The sequence below is a fragment of the Macaca thibetana genome, chromosome X (assembly GCF_024542745.1).
Source record: "Macaca thibetana thibetana isolate TM-01 chromosome X, ASM2454274v1, whole genome shotgun sequence".
Lineage (NCBI taxonomy): Eukaryota > Metazoa > Chordata > Mammalia > Primates > Cercopithecidae > Macaca > Macaca thibetana.
Window position 1 is genome coordinate 110,571,378 of NC_065598.1, and position 16,138 is coordinate 110,587,515.

General features: G+C 40.1%; 2 protein-coding genes across 3 annotated transcripts in view; one reads left to right on the top strand and one right to left on the bottom strand.

Moving 5' to 3' along the window:
- The window catches only part of LRCH2 (leucine rich repeats and calponin homology domain containing 2), a 129,530-nt gene that overhangs the window by 73,475 nt on the left and 39,917 nt on the right, over positions 1 to 16,138 (bottom strand). For both annotated transcript variants that reach the window (XM_050775178.1, XM_050775177.1), the window contains exons 2-5: positions 9,548 to 9,692; positions 6,110 to 6,236; positions 1,356 to 1,461; positions 1,137 to 1,273 (exon numbers count right to left, since the gene is read on the bottom strand). In XM_050775178.1, the coding sequence (XP_050631135.1) occupies positions 1,137 to 1,273; positions 1,356 to 1,461; positions 6,110 to 6,236; positions 9,548 to 9,692 (515 nt within the window). The remainder of the gene's footprint in view (positions 1 to 1,136; positions 1,274 to 1,355; positions 1,462 to 6,109; positions 6,237 to 9,547; positions 9,693 to 16,138) is intronic.
- RBMXL3 (RBMX like 3) lies at positions 10,363 to 13,583 on the top strand. The gene is made up of 2 exons (XM_050775179.1): positions 10,363 to 11,734; positions 12,713 to 13,583. Exons 1-2 carry the CDS (start codon positions 10,776 to 10,778, stop codon positions 12,993 to 12,995), a joined length of 1,242 nt encoding a protein of 413 aa, XP_050631136.1. The 5' UTR covers positions 10,363 to 10,775; the 3' UTR covers positions 12,996 to 13,583.

Genomic DNA, 16,138 nt, shown 5'->3' on the forward strand with positions numbered 1-16,138 from the left:
ACATGCAGCAATTTAAATTTAAATTTAAATAAATCAAATTAAAATAAAATTTAAAATTTGGTTCCTTAGTTGCACTAGCTATATTCCAAGCATTCCACAGCCACATAAACAAGTGGTTACAGTATTGGACCGTTGTCGATTATAAAACATTTCCATCATTCAGAAAGTTCTACTGGACAGCACTGTCTTAGACATTCCACAAACCATCATGTTTTCAGTACTTAATCCCTATATTCAGAGTTACATGTTTCCTCCAATACTCAAGCCATTCCCAGGTTTGAGGCTGTAAATCAACTTGAATCTGATTGCCTTCTCCTAGAGCAGGCACAAGTTTCAGCTTTCTTCATTCTGCTAAGGCAGCTACCACCAGGACTCTAGCCAGTCTTTATTTGAATTAGAAAAGGTAACCCCTTTGGAATGAGTGCAATGTACTTTTGTAGGAAGAAAAAGACTACCTTTCTTCTGGATATCTGCAAACCCTCTGCCAGGGCATACAGCATAAAGTACCATTTCACTGCTACCTGCTCCTCAGCCAAATAATCTTCTGCAGTCTAAGTAAAGGTACTAGTTTCTACTATTCTATTTTCCATTTTCAGAAATTCTGTTGGCATCTCTTCCCCACTGTCTTCTTTCTTCTCTTTCATATTTTGTCCATAGTGGATTATATCATCGTTTATTCCTTAACTATCATTTAAAAGGATTCCACGTGGATTTAATCCTCATTAAACTAAAAGTCATAATTAATATTTTCCACTTGTATTTTGTTCTTTGTTATAATTCCATCTCTCAGTGCCAAGAATGTGCTCCAATCAATCCCACAACAAATCCCAAGTAGATATATACCTGAGTGGGAAATAAAGTAGAAAGACTTCAGAGTCTCTTTTGTAAATAACTAACAACCAGAATTATCAGTTCACAAGCAGAAAGTTATTATCTGGGTTTTCTAAATGCTATCCTAGAGCCTAAGCTAAAACTCCTACCAAAGTGCAAAAGGCAATGCTCAGAAAAACTTTAGACAACAGTGCTTGAACAACAAATTGGCTCTTGATTTAGGTGCTTTTTGATTTACCAGTCACAAACAGATAAAATTATGAATAAAAATGAGAAGAAACATGTAAAATATTTCTATTACAAACCTGTGCTGGTGGTACTTGCAATGGATTGTTATCCAAAATTATTACTTGTAAATGATGCAGCTTTCTGTAACAAACTGGAATTTCGGTCACTTTATTACAAGAGAAATCCAGCTTGACTAAGGGAAGATCTCCTAATTCTGGTCAGAAATGAAAAATAATTAATTAAATTTTACATAGTTACTGTCTTATTAATGTGAGTAAAAATAGTGAACATCTTACCATCTGGCAAAACATGAAGATTATTTCTTCTTATATTTAGCTCTCTAAGTGAATGTAATTTTCCCATTTGTTGGGGAAGGACTTGAATCTCATTGCAGCTAATATCCTAAGGAAAACAATAAAACAGAATTATAACAAGCTAACTGAGAAATACATATATATATATATTCTAATTTTTAAATTAAAGCACAGTTAACAGCTAGCAAAAGTTACCCTCTAATGTCATTGCTCTAAAGATGGATTATCTGGCAGATTTCTATTTATATGACATCATGAAGTCAATCTAGCACAGTAAATAGAAACTTTCCATACAAAAATGTAAGGTTATATCTTAGTAACTACATAAGTCAACCTCTCAAAAATCTCAAGTAAAGGCCAACTCATACTAGCCAAAACCAGAAGTAAGAATGATCCAGCACTCTTCATGTGGAGGTAAAGTAAAAGACTTACAACTCTCAAACATTGTATAATCTGTCAATTACAGTAGCTGTCTTGAGATACTTGGCTGGGCAGAAGCTAAGAAAGTCAAGGATTTATAAATGTGCACTGGAGAAACAGACTATGATCAGGATGGATTTAACTAAATCTATTTCTCCAAAGGGATACAAAATGAGAAGTTACAAGCCCAAACACTTGTGACTCATATCATAGTTCAAAGACATTCTAAGAGATCTGAGTTGGAAATCTCTCAGGTTATCTAAGGTATCTCTCAGGACATCTCTGTGGTTAAAATCCAAGCCCCTATTTAAAGGCAAACAATATCAAGTTTCCATAATAACCAATTGAGGTTTTTATTTATTATCATAATAAGAAACAGAAAAAAGAACAGTTTAAGTTAACTATGCTCTCTCCTCTCTTTCTTATAATAACATCAACAAAAAGAAAAGAGAAATATACAGCATGGTGTCAGACCAGACACACTTCAAATGAAATTCATATTCTAATGCAACTGCCCCCAATTTCCAACTTGTAGTGAAAACGATAATGGCCTGGAGGGAGGAGAATAGTACATACATTCAGTTTTCAAAATAATATTAAAACCATGTAGGGAATAATATAATAATGCTATAGATGATTAGGAAAATATATCCTACATACCTCTTTCAAACAATATCTAAGACATCTTCATTCAACAAGAAATATTTATTAAATACTATTAACATTTGCTAGGTACTGTTCCAGGGACTGGGGACATATCAAGGGACAAAACAAAATTTCCTGCTCTCATAGCTCCTCATGGAGTTTACATGCTAGCAAGGGGAGTAAATTATATAATATGCTAGAAGGTGATAAGTGCTATTTAAAAAGAAAAAGTAACAGGGTAGGAAAATGGCTATGCTCACAATAGTGGGGAGGGATACTACCTCATCTCACAGAGAAGGTGATATTGAGCAGTACTGTCAGAGCTAAAAGAGTGAACCATACTAATATATAAGACAGGAATATTCCAGACAGAAGGAACAATAAAAGTAAAGGCGCTCAGAGTACACCTGACAAATACAAAGAACAGCAAGGAATCCAGTGTAACTAGAGGGAAACGGACAAGGGAGAGAGTAGAATAGAGGGAAGGATATGACTTTAGCTTTTATTTTGAGAGATGTGGGCAGGAACCAGAAACTTTTGAACAGGAGATTGACGTGATCTGACATATTTTGACAGGATCACTTTAGCTGCTATGTTCAGAATAGACTATTATTCAAATGATAGATAATAGAAGTTTGTGAAAATGTTATTTAAACATTATTGCTTCTTTCTAAAGGTATTTGATACTTATGATTTCCATATGGAAAATCCACAGAAATTTGAGAGATAGCTGTCATTTCCCAGGAGAAATAAACCCAGGCATAGGAAATGAACCCACTCCAGTGGGTGCTCTACAAAATATTCTGCAGAGGATTGGAAGCCAGGGAGTATTTCCTAGGTTTCTAATGATAGAATTTCATTGCAGTTGATTATCACATCATGTGGAAGAGTATCATGGGAAAGTATTCCAAAGACAGGGAATACCCACCAATTCAATATGTACAACTGTCAATTAGCCCTCCTAATGCTATCTACCCATCTACTGTTACTGATTTCAAGAGGTTAAAGCATAATAATTTTATAGTACCTAGTAAAATAATAGTGTTTAACATTTTAGAATTTTCTACATGAATTAAAAAACAGTTGGTCCTCTGTATCTATGGGTTCCTCATCCATGAATTCAACCAAATACAAATCAAAAATATTCAGGAAAAAAAAAAGCACGGTTGTGCCTGTACTGAACATATATTGACTTTTTTGTCTTGTCATTACTCCTTAAATAATATAACATAACAACTATTCACATAGCATTTACACTGTATTAGGCATTATAAGTAATCTAGAGATGATTTAAAGTATACGGAAAATGTATTTAGGTTATATGTAAATAACTGTGTATAAGAGACTTTAGCATTCGTGGATTGTGGTATGGGGTGAATCCTGGAACCAATCCCCCATAGAGGGACAACTGTAGTAGAATTAATCTAAAACTCCTAATTATGTTTTACATTTCATTTATCTAAAAATTACATCATGTAATGTAATTAAAAACATAGGGCCAAAAATTAAATTTTAAAAAATGAAGAGACATAAAATCTTAAATTATAACCTTTATAAAATCTGGAAAAATAATAATAGTGTTTAAGTCAAAGAAAATAATGGTCCCTTTTATTATGAACTTGTTAGATTATATCTGGAATCTCTGTTCATTTTTTAGTATAACATTAAGGGAGACTTTAACTAAAAGGAACATTTTCTAAATTGAATTACCTAAAAGTAAAAAAGTCATACAAAGGAATAAAGGTAATAAGGATGTTTAAGGTATACAAAAACACTTCTTAAGAGTTTGTTAGGCCGGGCATGGTGGCTCACGCCTGTAATCTCAGCACTTTAGGAGGCCGAGGCGGGTGGATCATGAGGTCAGGAGTTCAAGATCAGCCTGGCCAAGATGGTGAAGCCCTATCTCTACTAAAAATACAAAAAGTTAGCCAGGCGTGGTGGCAGGTGCCTGTAATCCCAGCTACTCAGGAAGCTGAGGCAGGAGAATTGCTTGAACTCAGAGGGCGGAGGTTGTAGTGAGCCAAGATCGCACCACTGCACTCCAGTCTGGGAGACAGAGTGAGACTCTGTCTCAAAAAAAAAAAAAAAAAAAAAAGGAGTTGTCATTACCTATATTTCTTCACATGGTAGTCCCAGGACCAATGGAAGAAATATAGAAGCATGTATTTTGGTTCAAAATAAGAAAGATTAATAACAAATAGAGTTTTGCAAAGAAGAATTAGGACAGTCACACATGCACACACACACACACACACACATACAGAGTTGTCACCATTGAAAATATACAGTAGATATATCAGGGATTCCTACATTAGAAAGTGGTTGTATCTGATCACTTCTAAGATCTTTTTTAACTTCAAAATTGTATGGTTCTAAAGCATAAAGTGAAATTCAAGGAAGTTTCCTTGTATTGTAATTGGATATGCAGGTATTCCTTAATGAATAAAAGGTATTCCTGAAATTTCTGCTCACTACATTCTGTCAATTTATTCATTTCTCATTATGAAATTGTAGGTAAGTTCCTCAAGAAAACTTTTGACACCCCGGACATAATAAAGTCATACATAAGAATACTTCAGGACTTTAGTCCATGCACAGTGGCTCACACCTGTAATGCCAGCACTTTGGGAGGCCGAGGCAAGTGGATCACTTGAGGCCAGGAGTTCAAGACCAGCTTGGGCAATGCAGTGAAACCCTATCTCTACGAAAAATGCAAAAATTAGTTGTGTGTGGTGGCGCATGGCTGTAATCCCAACTACTTGGGTGGCTAAGCATGAGAATCGCCTGAACCCGTGAGGCGGAGGTTGCAGTGAACCAAGATCGTGTCACTGCACACCAGTCTGGGCAACAGAGCGAGACTCTGTCTCAAAAAAAAAAAAAAAAAAACTTTTAAAATACTTATTTATTAGGAAAGCATCACTCAAAATAAAAGAAAAACATGCAGCATGGTACACTGCATAAAGTGGAGGTAACCAAAAGATATACGAAAAATAACTGAAAGCTATTATAACAATGCTATAGATGATTAGGAAAATACATCCTACCTACCTCTTTCAAACAATATCTAAGACATCTAAGAGGATCTGAACATATTTCTCTCAGAATTCAATATCCTTCAATACCTAAAATGTTATGTCCAAGGTAATTAATTTAAATTATTCTATATTTCTACAATCAATTGCATATAACAGCCTTTTATTGTTTATTTCAGTCTAAAAAGTGTTATAACATCACAGAAGCAAACAGTGAGGAGGAGTTACGTTGCTAATTTTACCATTTGCAGATACTTTCTTCTTCTATCTCCTTACTCTAAGGATATATCATAGTCCTATAAAAGCTTTATTTTAAAAATTCCCTTAGCTTTTCTCTAAGACCTTTACTGTACACAAAATGAGTAAACAAATGCTTATTCATTTGAAAAGTATTTCTTAAAGTTTGTAAGCAAGCCTTCTGACTCCACTAGGACTAAGGAAGAATCATGCTATTTTGTGACTGGAAAAACTCAGACATACAGTATCTCAAGATTTTACTAAGTCTTACCGAATTTAGACATATACCAAGTTAGTACTTTTTAAAAAACTTACAATGAAATTCCATTAAAAATGAGTAATCTTCCAAAATGTAGATATATTATGCATATTGCATTCAATTAATACAACTATTTTACTCACCAACTCCATTAAATCTTTTAACTTCCCAATTTCTTCTGGAATGGATACTAGTTTATTATTACTGACGACCAAAACTTTAAGGGGAAGATCAAATAGGTATTTTGGCAATGTTGATAAAAGATTTCGGCTGAAAAGAATGAGAAAGTTTCTTTATGAGAGTATGTATGTAATGTGACATATTAAAAATGAAGAAATCACTTTTTAAGTAAATAATATTCTATCACTAAGTAATAACTTAATAATTACTTACTGAGTGCTCACTTTGTATCAGGCACAGTGGTAACTTTCTTATAAGCACTGTCTCATTTAATCCTCATGTTGATGACACAAGATTAAGTAGTTATTATCTCCATTATACAAATCAGAAAATGAAAGTTAAAACTGCTTAAGTGATTTGCCCAAGTACTGCAGAGATTCATAGCATAGCAAAGCCTATGCAGGCAGACCTATGATACTACTCTACACACCGTCAGTTCTCAAAAACACAGAATGATTCTTCTGAGATCAATAATGTCAGAACTTTGCTCCTTGATATAATTCTGGCATATTCAATACTTCCATGCTAGGGAAAGTCTCCAGGGATAAATGTGCATGCACTACGTTCAAGTTTATAAAAGAATGAATAGGACTATATCTTCAAAAACATGTAGTAACCCTAACCCATTCCCTTTTAAGGTTTAACAGCCTATTAGCCCTTTATCTCAGCCCAAAGTTGATAAAACATTCTTATCTTTGTAGATACATTTAAATATAATAACTAACATTTACTGAGTGCCTACTATTGCCAGGCCATGTTCAGAGCAGCTCATGTGAATTAACTCTCACAGTGATCCCCATTTTGCAGATGAAGAAATAGTCACAAGAGTGTAAATAAACTGCTCAAAGTCACACAGCTGAAAGTGGGAGAGGCAGGATTCAAACCCAGGCAATCTGGCTCTGGGGTCTTTGCCCTCAAAGTACTATGGTCAAATTTATATGCCAAAACAGACTGACTGACCCAAATGAACCACTACCAAAATGTATATATTTCCATTCCATTTACATACTAACAAGCATTGGTAAGCGATAAGCTATTATTTTTCCTATTTTTCAAAGTGACATTTATAGACCTATACCTAGCATTTCATGTAACATACACAGCAACAAAAGTCCAGTGTTACTCAAGTGGGGACTTGAAGACCGTCCTCCCCATCTTTTCTGTGGCAAAGAACATCCAGAAATACTAAACTGGCTTTAATAACACAGCACAAACAAACAAACAAACAAAAAAATGGCAATGCCCCTCAACTAGCAATACTGGCCAGACTACTAGAACGTCAAATATGCTAGGGTCCTGTCATAATCCTTCATACTTTCAGGATCAAGCAGGCTCCTTGGAGAAATGGTCTGCCTGGGGCCCTTCACACCAGGGCACACAAGGATCTTTCTATACGATTCTACTGAAAAAGGGGGGGGGGGTAGTATATAGGAAGAAAGAACAGTTGAAAATTATTTAACACGTTTATTAAGATATTTTCACCAAAATAAATAAATACATGGAAGAAATAATGGCGAACTCATTCTAATACATCTTCAGGCCAAAAATAGCTTAAAAATTATTTTCTTCCCTTAAAAAGCATATTCAGGCCAAGCACAGTGGCTCATGCTTGTAATTCCAGCACTTCTGGGAGGCCGAGGCGGGCAAATCATTTGAGGTCAGGAGTTTGAGACCAGCCTGGCCAACATGGTGAAACACTGTCTCTACTAAAAATTAGCCGGGCCTGGTGGCAGGCACCTGTAGTTCCAGCTACTTGAGAGGCTGAGGCAGGTGAATCATTTGAACTTGGGAGGTGGAGGTTGCAGTGAGCCAAGATGGTGCCACTCCACCCTGAGAGACAGAGTAAGACTCCGTCTAAAAAAAAAAAAAAAAAAAGGCATATTCATAGAGTTAACACAATTATCTTTCACCAGGATCTGGTTTCTTCATACTGGCAAACAAATTATTAATTTTGTTTTTTACTACATGCTTTAAAGAGGAATTCACTCACTAGAACAAATGTTATTTCAATATAGTTTGCTCAAAGATTTTTGTGACTGTAAAAAAAAAATCAAAGTTGACTTTTACAGATCATGACAGGATAGAATTAGAGAACATTTTAGTAAAACTAAGATTACCATATGTGTTAATAGAGAAATGTAATTCAGTTTTTGGCAAATCACTTTTTCCGCAAAAGAACAAAATGAAACAGAAGCAAAGACAAAACTTAAAAACACCTCATTTTCCTCAAACCTCTCCTAAGCCAGGCCAAGGAGATTTATACCTACTTAGAGAAAGGACAACCCAAATGACTGACATCTATGGAAGGAAACCTCCCTCACACATTTTAAGGTGTAAAGTGGTTTCAGTTAAAATAGCTTGTACTGTCAGGTAACACCACTAGGAGAGTCATATAAAAGAACTGATATATCACAGTGAGAAGGGAACATTATCATTTATGTATATTAATTATATTTACTACTTCTCCATATGGGAATTTAGACAAGTAACTTGGTTAATGAGGAGATTATCCCTTCCAACTGAATAAAAAAAGAAAAAGTTTCTAAAATTAAGTCACAATATATCAATTTTCATTCAATGTTACTGATTTGGCAGGGAAAGTTTTTTCTTATACTTAGTAAGTGTTCACTCTTTTATATATATAGGGTAAAAGCTATGTATGAATGAGAGCTCTACAGCCAGACTGCTTTGATTTTAATCTTGGCTCTACCACTTGCTGAATATATCTATGAATTTGGACAAAGAGCTTAACCCAGTTTCCTCATCTGTAATGCAGGGATAACAACAGTACCTATCTCAAAATGCTGTCATGAAAACTAGATAACCTAATATGGGTAAAGTGTTTGGAACACGGCCTAGCACATGGTAAGTACTTACTAAGTATAAACATGAACTGTCATCCACTTCCAAACCTTTCAATATTCTCATCCCACTCTAACCATCCTTGAAGTAGAAGCAAGAAGTCACAAAAGTGAGAAAAAATAACTCAAGTACTGTTTGTTGCACATATCTAAGGATGCATATAAAATCTGTATTGTGGTGCTATAATTTCTGGAAAATATTTATGGTCTAAAGCCTTGCTACTCAAACTGAGGTCTAAGGACCAGCAGGTAGGCATGAGCATTGCCAAGGGGCTTGTTAGAAATGCAGGCCCCACAACAGACCTAAGAAATTACAATCTGCATTCTAACAGATCCCCAGGTAATTCCTGTGTGTTAAAGTTTGCAAAGCTCTGCTCTCAAGAAAAGCCTACAAAATAATGTGAACATATAAAAAACACAAATAAGATACTGTTGAGATAAATTTAAGCTACACAGCCAAATCAAACATATTCCTTTGCCACTAAAAAAGGATTAGAACGACAATAAAAACCAAAATTTATTTTTAAATTGTTTCCTTACCTAATGTTAAGGTACGTTAACATCTGCAGATTTTTAATGGCTTCAGGAATGCTTTTGATGCAATTATGATATAAATTTAATGTTTCAAGGGGTGCAAATAACCAGACATCAGAAGGAATTTCTGTAAAACGATTTCTGGAAAGATCTGGAAAAAAAAATAGTGTCTGAGTATTAAACATATACCAATATCTATGGTAATTAAAAGAACTATTTTCACACTTGCTGAATCACTTAGAATCTAAGCAACTACTTAAAATACTTTAAAATATAGAATATTATCCATCAATACCTTGAAGGCAAAAAACATCATTTAGAAATACACTCATACGGCTGGGCGCGGTGGCTCACACCTGTAATACCAGCACTTTGGCAGGCCAAAGCAGGCAGATCTTTTGAGCTAAGGAGTTGGAGACCAGCCTGGCCAACATGGTGAAACCCTGTCTCTACTAAAAACACAAAAATTAGCCGGATGTGGTGGTGGGCCCCTGTAATCCCAGCTCCTCAGGAGGATGAGGCAGGAGAATCGCTTGAACCCAGGAGGCTCGGAGGTTGCAGGGAGCTGAGATCACGCCGCTACACTCCAGCCTGGGTGACAGAGCGAGACTCTGTCTCAAAAAAAAAAAAAAAAAAAAAACCTCACAGAATGCATGTCTATTAACCAAACGTATTTGATATGCTTCAGTATACCTAAATTTCAAATATGTGATTTGTCTTTTAAAATACCAATGAAGAATTATCTCTGATCTTTAAAAGCAAACACAAAAATACCTCCCACGATCCCACATCCCCCTCCATCTGCCTCTTCTTTTACAGCCAAACTTACATAAATCTACAACACAACTAAATTTATTACTTACCATGGACTTCTCAACCCACTACAATTTGGTTTCTATCCACTCTCACATCCACCAATGTTACCAACAACCACCATATCAATAACCATTCCATATGTCTGGAAAGATTATTTTCCTTTGGCTTAGAAGACTACACTTCTGGGATCTCTTCCTACCTCTCTGGCTACTTCTTATTTTCTTTTCCTAGGTTTTCCTCTACCTGTATCATAAACATTGTTATTCCCAGGAACTATGACTAAGGTACTCTTTTCCTTCTTGAGACATACACCCCCCAACCGGTAGGAGCCGCCCTCTACGAGAGCGCTGGAAGACCGCGACTGAGTTGCTGCCTCATCACCTCCCACTGCCTCTGACCCACCGTTCGAAAAGCAGACATGATGGAAGCGGATCGCCCAGAGAAGCTTTTTGTTGGGGGCCTCAACCTCAAAACCGAGGAGAAAGCCCTCAAGGCTGAGTTTGTCAAGTATGGCCGCATCATCAACGTTTTCCTGATGAAAGACCGAGAAACCAACAAATCGAGGGGCTTTACGTTCGTCACCTTCGAAAGCCCTGCAGATGCCAAGGCCGCCGCCAGAGATCTGAATGGCAAGTACCTTGATGGTAAGGCCATCAAGGTGGCCCGGGCCATCAAACCAGCATTCAAGAGCAGCCGGTGGGGGCCGCCGCCCCCCAGCAGCAGCAGTTGCTTGAGGTTCCCACACGGAACCCGTGGGTGTGGCAGCAGCCCACAGCGACCCCACTCCTGGGGCGGGCCTGATGATGGCCACGGCTACGCGGGGTATTTTGACCAGTGGCCCTACAGGGCCCCGATGCCCAGGAAGCGTGGGCCACCGCCACAGCGCTGGGCCAGCCCACTCCGCAAGAGGGCCGCGCCGTCGAGCCTGGCTCGCAGTGTTGGCAGTGGAATGCGCGGGAAGGCCCCGGCTGTGTGGGGGCGAGACGGCTACTCAAGCGTGCAGCTGCAGCGCTGGGCCGGCCCACCCTGCAAGAGGGCTGTGCCCCCGTCGAGCCTGGCTCGCATTGGTGGCGGTGGAATGCCTGGGAAGGCGCCGGCCATGTGGGGGCGAGAGGGCTACTCAGGCCCACTGCTCCGGGAGCCACTGCCCCGGTGCCGCGACCCCGGGGATTTTATCCCCGCGCTCAGAGAGTACAGCCGCCGCTATTATAGCCACTCCAGTGTCCGGGACTACTGTCCCTTGAGAGGCTATGGCAAGCAAAACAGCTACAGGGGTCGCGACCGTGACTACGTGGATCATCCCAGCAGAGGCTCCTACCGAGAGCCCCTCGAGAGCTACGGAGGCCCGTGCGGCGCCACCCCTGGGCGGGGGACACTGCCATCTAACAGAGGAGGATACCGCTATGAGGGGTACCGGGGCCGCTCACCCGACGCGTTGCCTGTCACCTTGCCAGATGCCTACAGCGGGGGCCGCGACAGTTCCAGCAACGGCCGGAGCGACCGCTATGGAGGAAGAGGCCACTACGAGGAGTATGGAGGCCCTTCCCCTGACACCTACAGCGGGGGCCGCTCGCCCATCCCCTACAGCAGAGGCCGCGACAGTTCCAGCAACAGTTACAGCTGGAGCCACCGCTACAGAGGAGGAGGCCACTACGAGGAGTACCAAGGTCGCTCGCCCGAGGCCACCTACAGCGGGGGCCGCTCGCCCGAGGCCGCCAACAGCGGGGGCCGCTCGCCCGAGGCCGCCTACAGCGGGGGCCGCTCGCCCGAGGCCGCCTACAGCGGGGGCCGCTCGCCCGAGGCCGCCTACAGCGGGGGCCGCTCGCCCGAGGCCGCCTACAGCGGGGGCCGCTCGCCCGAGGCCGCCTACAGCGGGGGCCGCTCGCCCGAGGCCGCCTACAGCGGGGGCCGCCACAGTTCCAGCAACACTTACGGCGGGAGCCAACGCTATGGAGGCGGAGACCACTACGAGGAGTACCGAGGCTGCTCGCAGGACACCCACAGCGGGGGCCGCTCGCCTGACACCCACAGTGGTGGCCGCTATCCCAGGGCTCACACTGGGGGCCACTCGCCCAACGCCCACAGCGGGGACCGCTCCACCGATGCCTGCAGCAGGGGCCACGACAGTTCCAGCAACAGTTACGGCCGGAGCGACCACTATGGAGGAGGAGGCAGCTACGAGGAGTACCGAGGCCACTCGCCCGACACCTACAGCAGGGGCCGCGACAGTTCCAGCAACAGTCATGGCCGGAGCCACCGCTACGGAGGAGGAGGCCGCTACGAGGAGTACGGAGGCCGCTCACCTGACGCCTACGGTGGGGGCCACGACAGTTCCATCAACAGCTACGGCCTGAGTGACCGCTACGCAGGAGGAGGCCGCTATAAGGAGTACCTGGGCAGCTCGCCCGACGCCTACGGTGGGAGCCGCAACAGTTCCAGCAACAGTTACGGCCGGAGCGATAGCTACTCGAGAGGTCGAGATCGGGTAGGCAGACCGGATCTTGGGCTCCCTCTGCCCATGGAAAGGAGCAGCCCTCCCCTGCATGATTCTTACAGCCGGTCGAGCTGCAGGGTGCCCAGGGGTGGAGGCCGTCAAGGAGGCCGCTTGGAGAGAGGGGAAGGCTGGAGCAGATACTAACTAAGCAGGAACAGACTTGGGACCAAAAATTCCTTTTCAAAGAAACAAAAAGAACAACCTGTTCTATATTAAACTACCCAAGGACTAGTATAAGAGTTGTTTTTACCTTTTAAGAATTTCCTGTTAAGATCTCCATTTTTATGCTTTTGTGAGGAAAAACTTAAAATTTCTTTAGTTTGAAATTGTTAATGTTTCTTTCAACCAGTTCATGTTAAAAGTGTAAGATATGAACCTGAGTCCTAGTCGTCTTCTATTTACAAGTTGAAATACGATTAATGGCTTCTTTGCTTGTAAATTTGCCTGATAAATGAGGCAAACAGTTCTAAGATCTTTCATAAACATCTGCTCACCTAAAATGGAAAAATGGATCATTCTGCTCATTTAAACCAACTAGATTTTGGGTGGAGAGTGGGAGGGATTGGTGTATTTCAGATTTCAGGGTATCTTTCTAACTGAATCTCAGTGTTCCCAGTATTAAAAACCAAACAACCAGCAACAACAACAACAAAAATGATTTAGATCAAATGTTTATGAAAAGAAAATTATGTTCACTCAGTAAATCTGAAAAGTAAATGGAAAAAAAAAAAGATATACACTCTACTGGGTGATTTCATCTGTCCTAGGTCCAAATTATATTTATATACTGATGAATTGCAAATTAAGGATATGTCTAAAAGCCTATGTTCTGATCTTCAGGACTTCACCTTGATATCTCTCAGGCACCTCAAATTCTACAAGTATAAAATCTGAAATGAAGATCTTTTCCCACACTTCTATTTTTTTTTTTTTTTTTTCCTTCTCATCTCAATGTCAACAACATCCTCCTGGTGAGTTGCTCAAGCCAGAAACCTGGTATTCATCCTTGATTCATTCGTCTCCTAAATTATTGCAAGTACACACAAATATACTTCCATTCATTTAAATTTTCACAAAAATAAAATCATGGAATTGTTACAACCATTACTCCTCTATTAAGGGTTTATTTGTTAAATGAATTTTGAAGAATACTTAGGACATTGCAGTAGTGGGTTGAAAAACAAATACTCTAGAAGAGAGTTGGCTCAACCTCACCACTGTGGACGTCTGATAACCATTGTGGGGGGCTATCCTGGCCACTGTAGGATACTTAGCAGCATCTCTGGCATCTACCCACTAGATGCCAGCAATAACCTCTATTCATGGCAGACAAATAATGTCCCCAAAGGTACAAACCCCCAACAACTACCTGAATATCAAGTTAGTTACCTTATCATAGAAATTTACTTTGCTCACACTAGCCCATTATACTTAATTGGTTAAAAACGTAAGAAAATTTTGTGCCTCTGTTAGGAAGAGCATGCAGTTTAGTTCAATGTATCTCATTTAGTATCTGGTCTGCCCTCATAAAAACAACCTCCTATCAATAATGCTCAACTTCATTCCAAGGGATGAGACCTAGTCACTTAGCAATATAGTAAGTTCCTTATTCAGAACATTAACATATGTATTACTACATGTGTAATATATAGAGATACATATAGAGGAGATAGATATATATTCTCACTCTTAACCTAATGTAAAATCATATAACTGGCAAAAAAAAGTTATGTTTATATAATATAAAAATTAATTTCTATTCTTCCTCCTCCCACCATAAAATTCTGAATAACTTAAAAAACAATAGAATTACTAGAAACCAAAATCTGAACTAGAAACAAATGTTTCCCAATATTCTGGCTTACCTCCTCTGGATACCCAAGCATCACACAGTTCTATTAGGGAGGAAAATGAAGTCACTGTTTTTAGTTTAGGATTTTTTTTTTATATTTAGGGTTTTACCTCTTATTCTTGTAACTTCAGAATTCTGGGAGTTCAAAATTAGTATTTACAATTAATTTGAAATCCTAAAAACAAAATTATGCTCAGTTTGTTATTCTGTATAATACCTAGTATTAGGCACTCATAAATAATACAGTGGTCTCAGAGATAGATGATAGTAACTTGTATTAAGATTGCAAGAATAGGGATAAGAGAAAGTGGATAAAATTTGAAATATATTTTGAAATTAGTACTCACAGGGAGTGGCAAGGAACTAGGTATGTGGAAGAAACGAGAGGAAAGAATCAAGGATGGCACCCAGGATTCTGGCCTAGAGAGCTAAAATAATATCTAATAAACAGTGGGAGTGTAACAGGATTTTTGTAGTTTCTTCTGCTGGTGAGGTTTTGGCTTTGTTTTTTTTTTTTTTTTTTTTTGAAACAGAGGTGCAATGAAGGGTTCAAGTTTATATCTGTATAAACCGAGACATCTGAGAGAGACTCAAAGAGGGGCTGTTAAATGGGCATTAGACAGATGAATCTTGATCTCCTAAGTGAAGTCTGGGATAGATATATAAAATTGAAAGTTGTGGCCAGGCACAGTGGCTCACGCCTGTAATCCCAGCACTTTGGGAGGCCGACATGGGCGGATCACAAGGTCAGGAGTTCAAGACCAGCCTGACCAACAATGGTGAAACCCCATCTCTTTCTAAAAATACAAAATTTAGGCCGGGCGCGGTGGCTCAAGCCTGTAATCCCAGCACTTTGGGAGACCGAGACGGGCGGATCACGAGGTCAGGAGATCGAGACCATCCTGGCTAACACGGAGAAACCCCGTCTCTACTAAAAAATACAAAAAACTAGCCGGGCGAGGTGGCGGGCGCCTGTAGTCCCAGCTACTCGGGAGGCTGAGGCAGGAGAATGGCGCAAACCCGGGAGGCAGAGCTTGCAGTGAGCTGAGATCCAGCCACTGCACTCCAGCCTGGGCGACAGAGCCAGACTCCGTCTCAAAAAAAAAAAAAAAAAAAAAAAAAAAAATACAAAATTTAGCCAGGTATGGTGGTGCGCACCTGTAATTCCAGCTACTCAGGAGGCTAAGGCAGGAGAATTGCTTGAACCCGGGAGGCAGAGGTTGCAGTGAGCCAAGATTGTGCCACTGCACTCCAGCCTGAGCGACAGAATGAGACTCCATCTCAAAAACAAACAAACAAACAAAAAAAATTTGAAAGTTGTAGGAATATGGTTAGTTCTATTAAATCACAGAAATGGAGGACATCACCTAATATCAGAGTATCGAATTAGAGGACAAAGAATGGGCTATCAGGAAGGCCAACAGTTAGAAAGTGA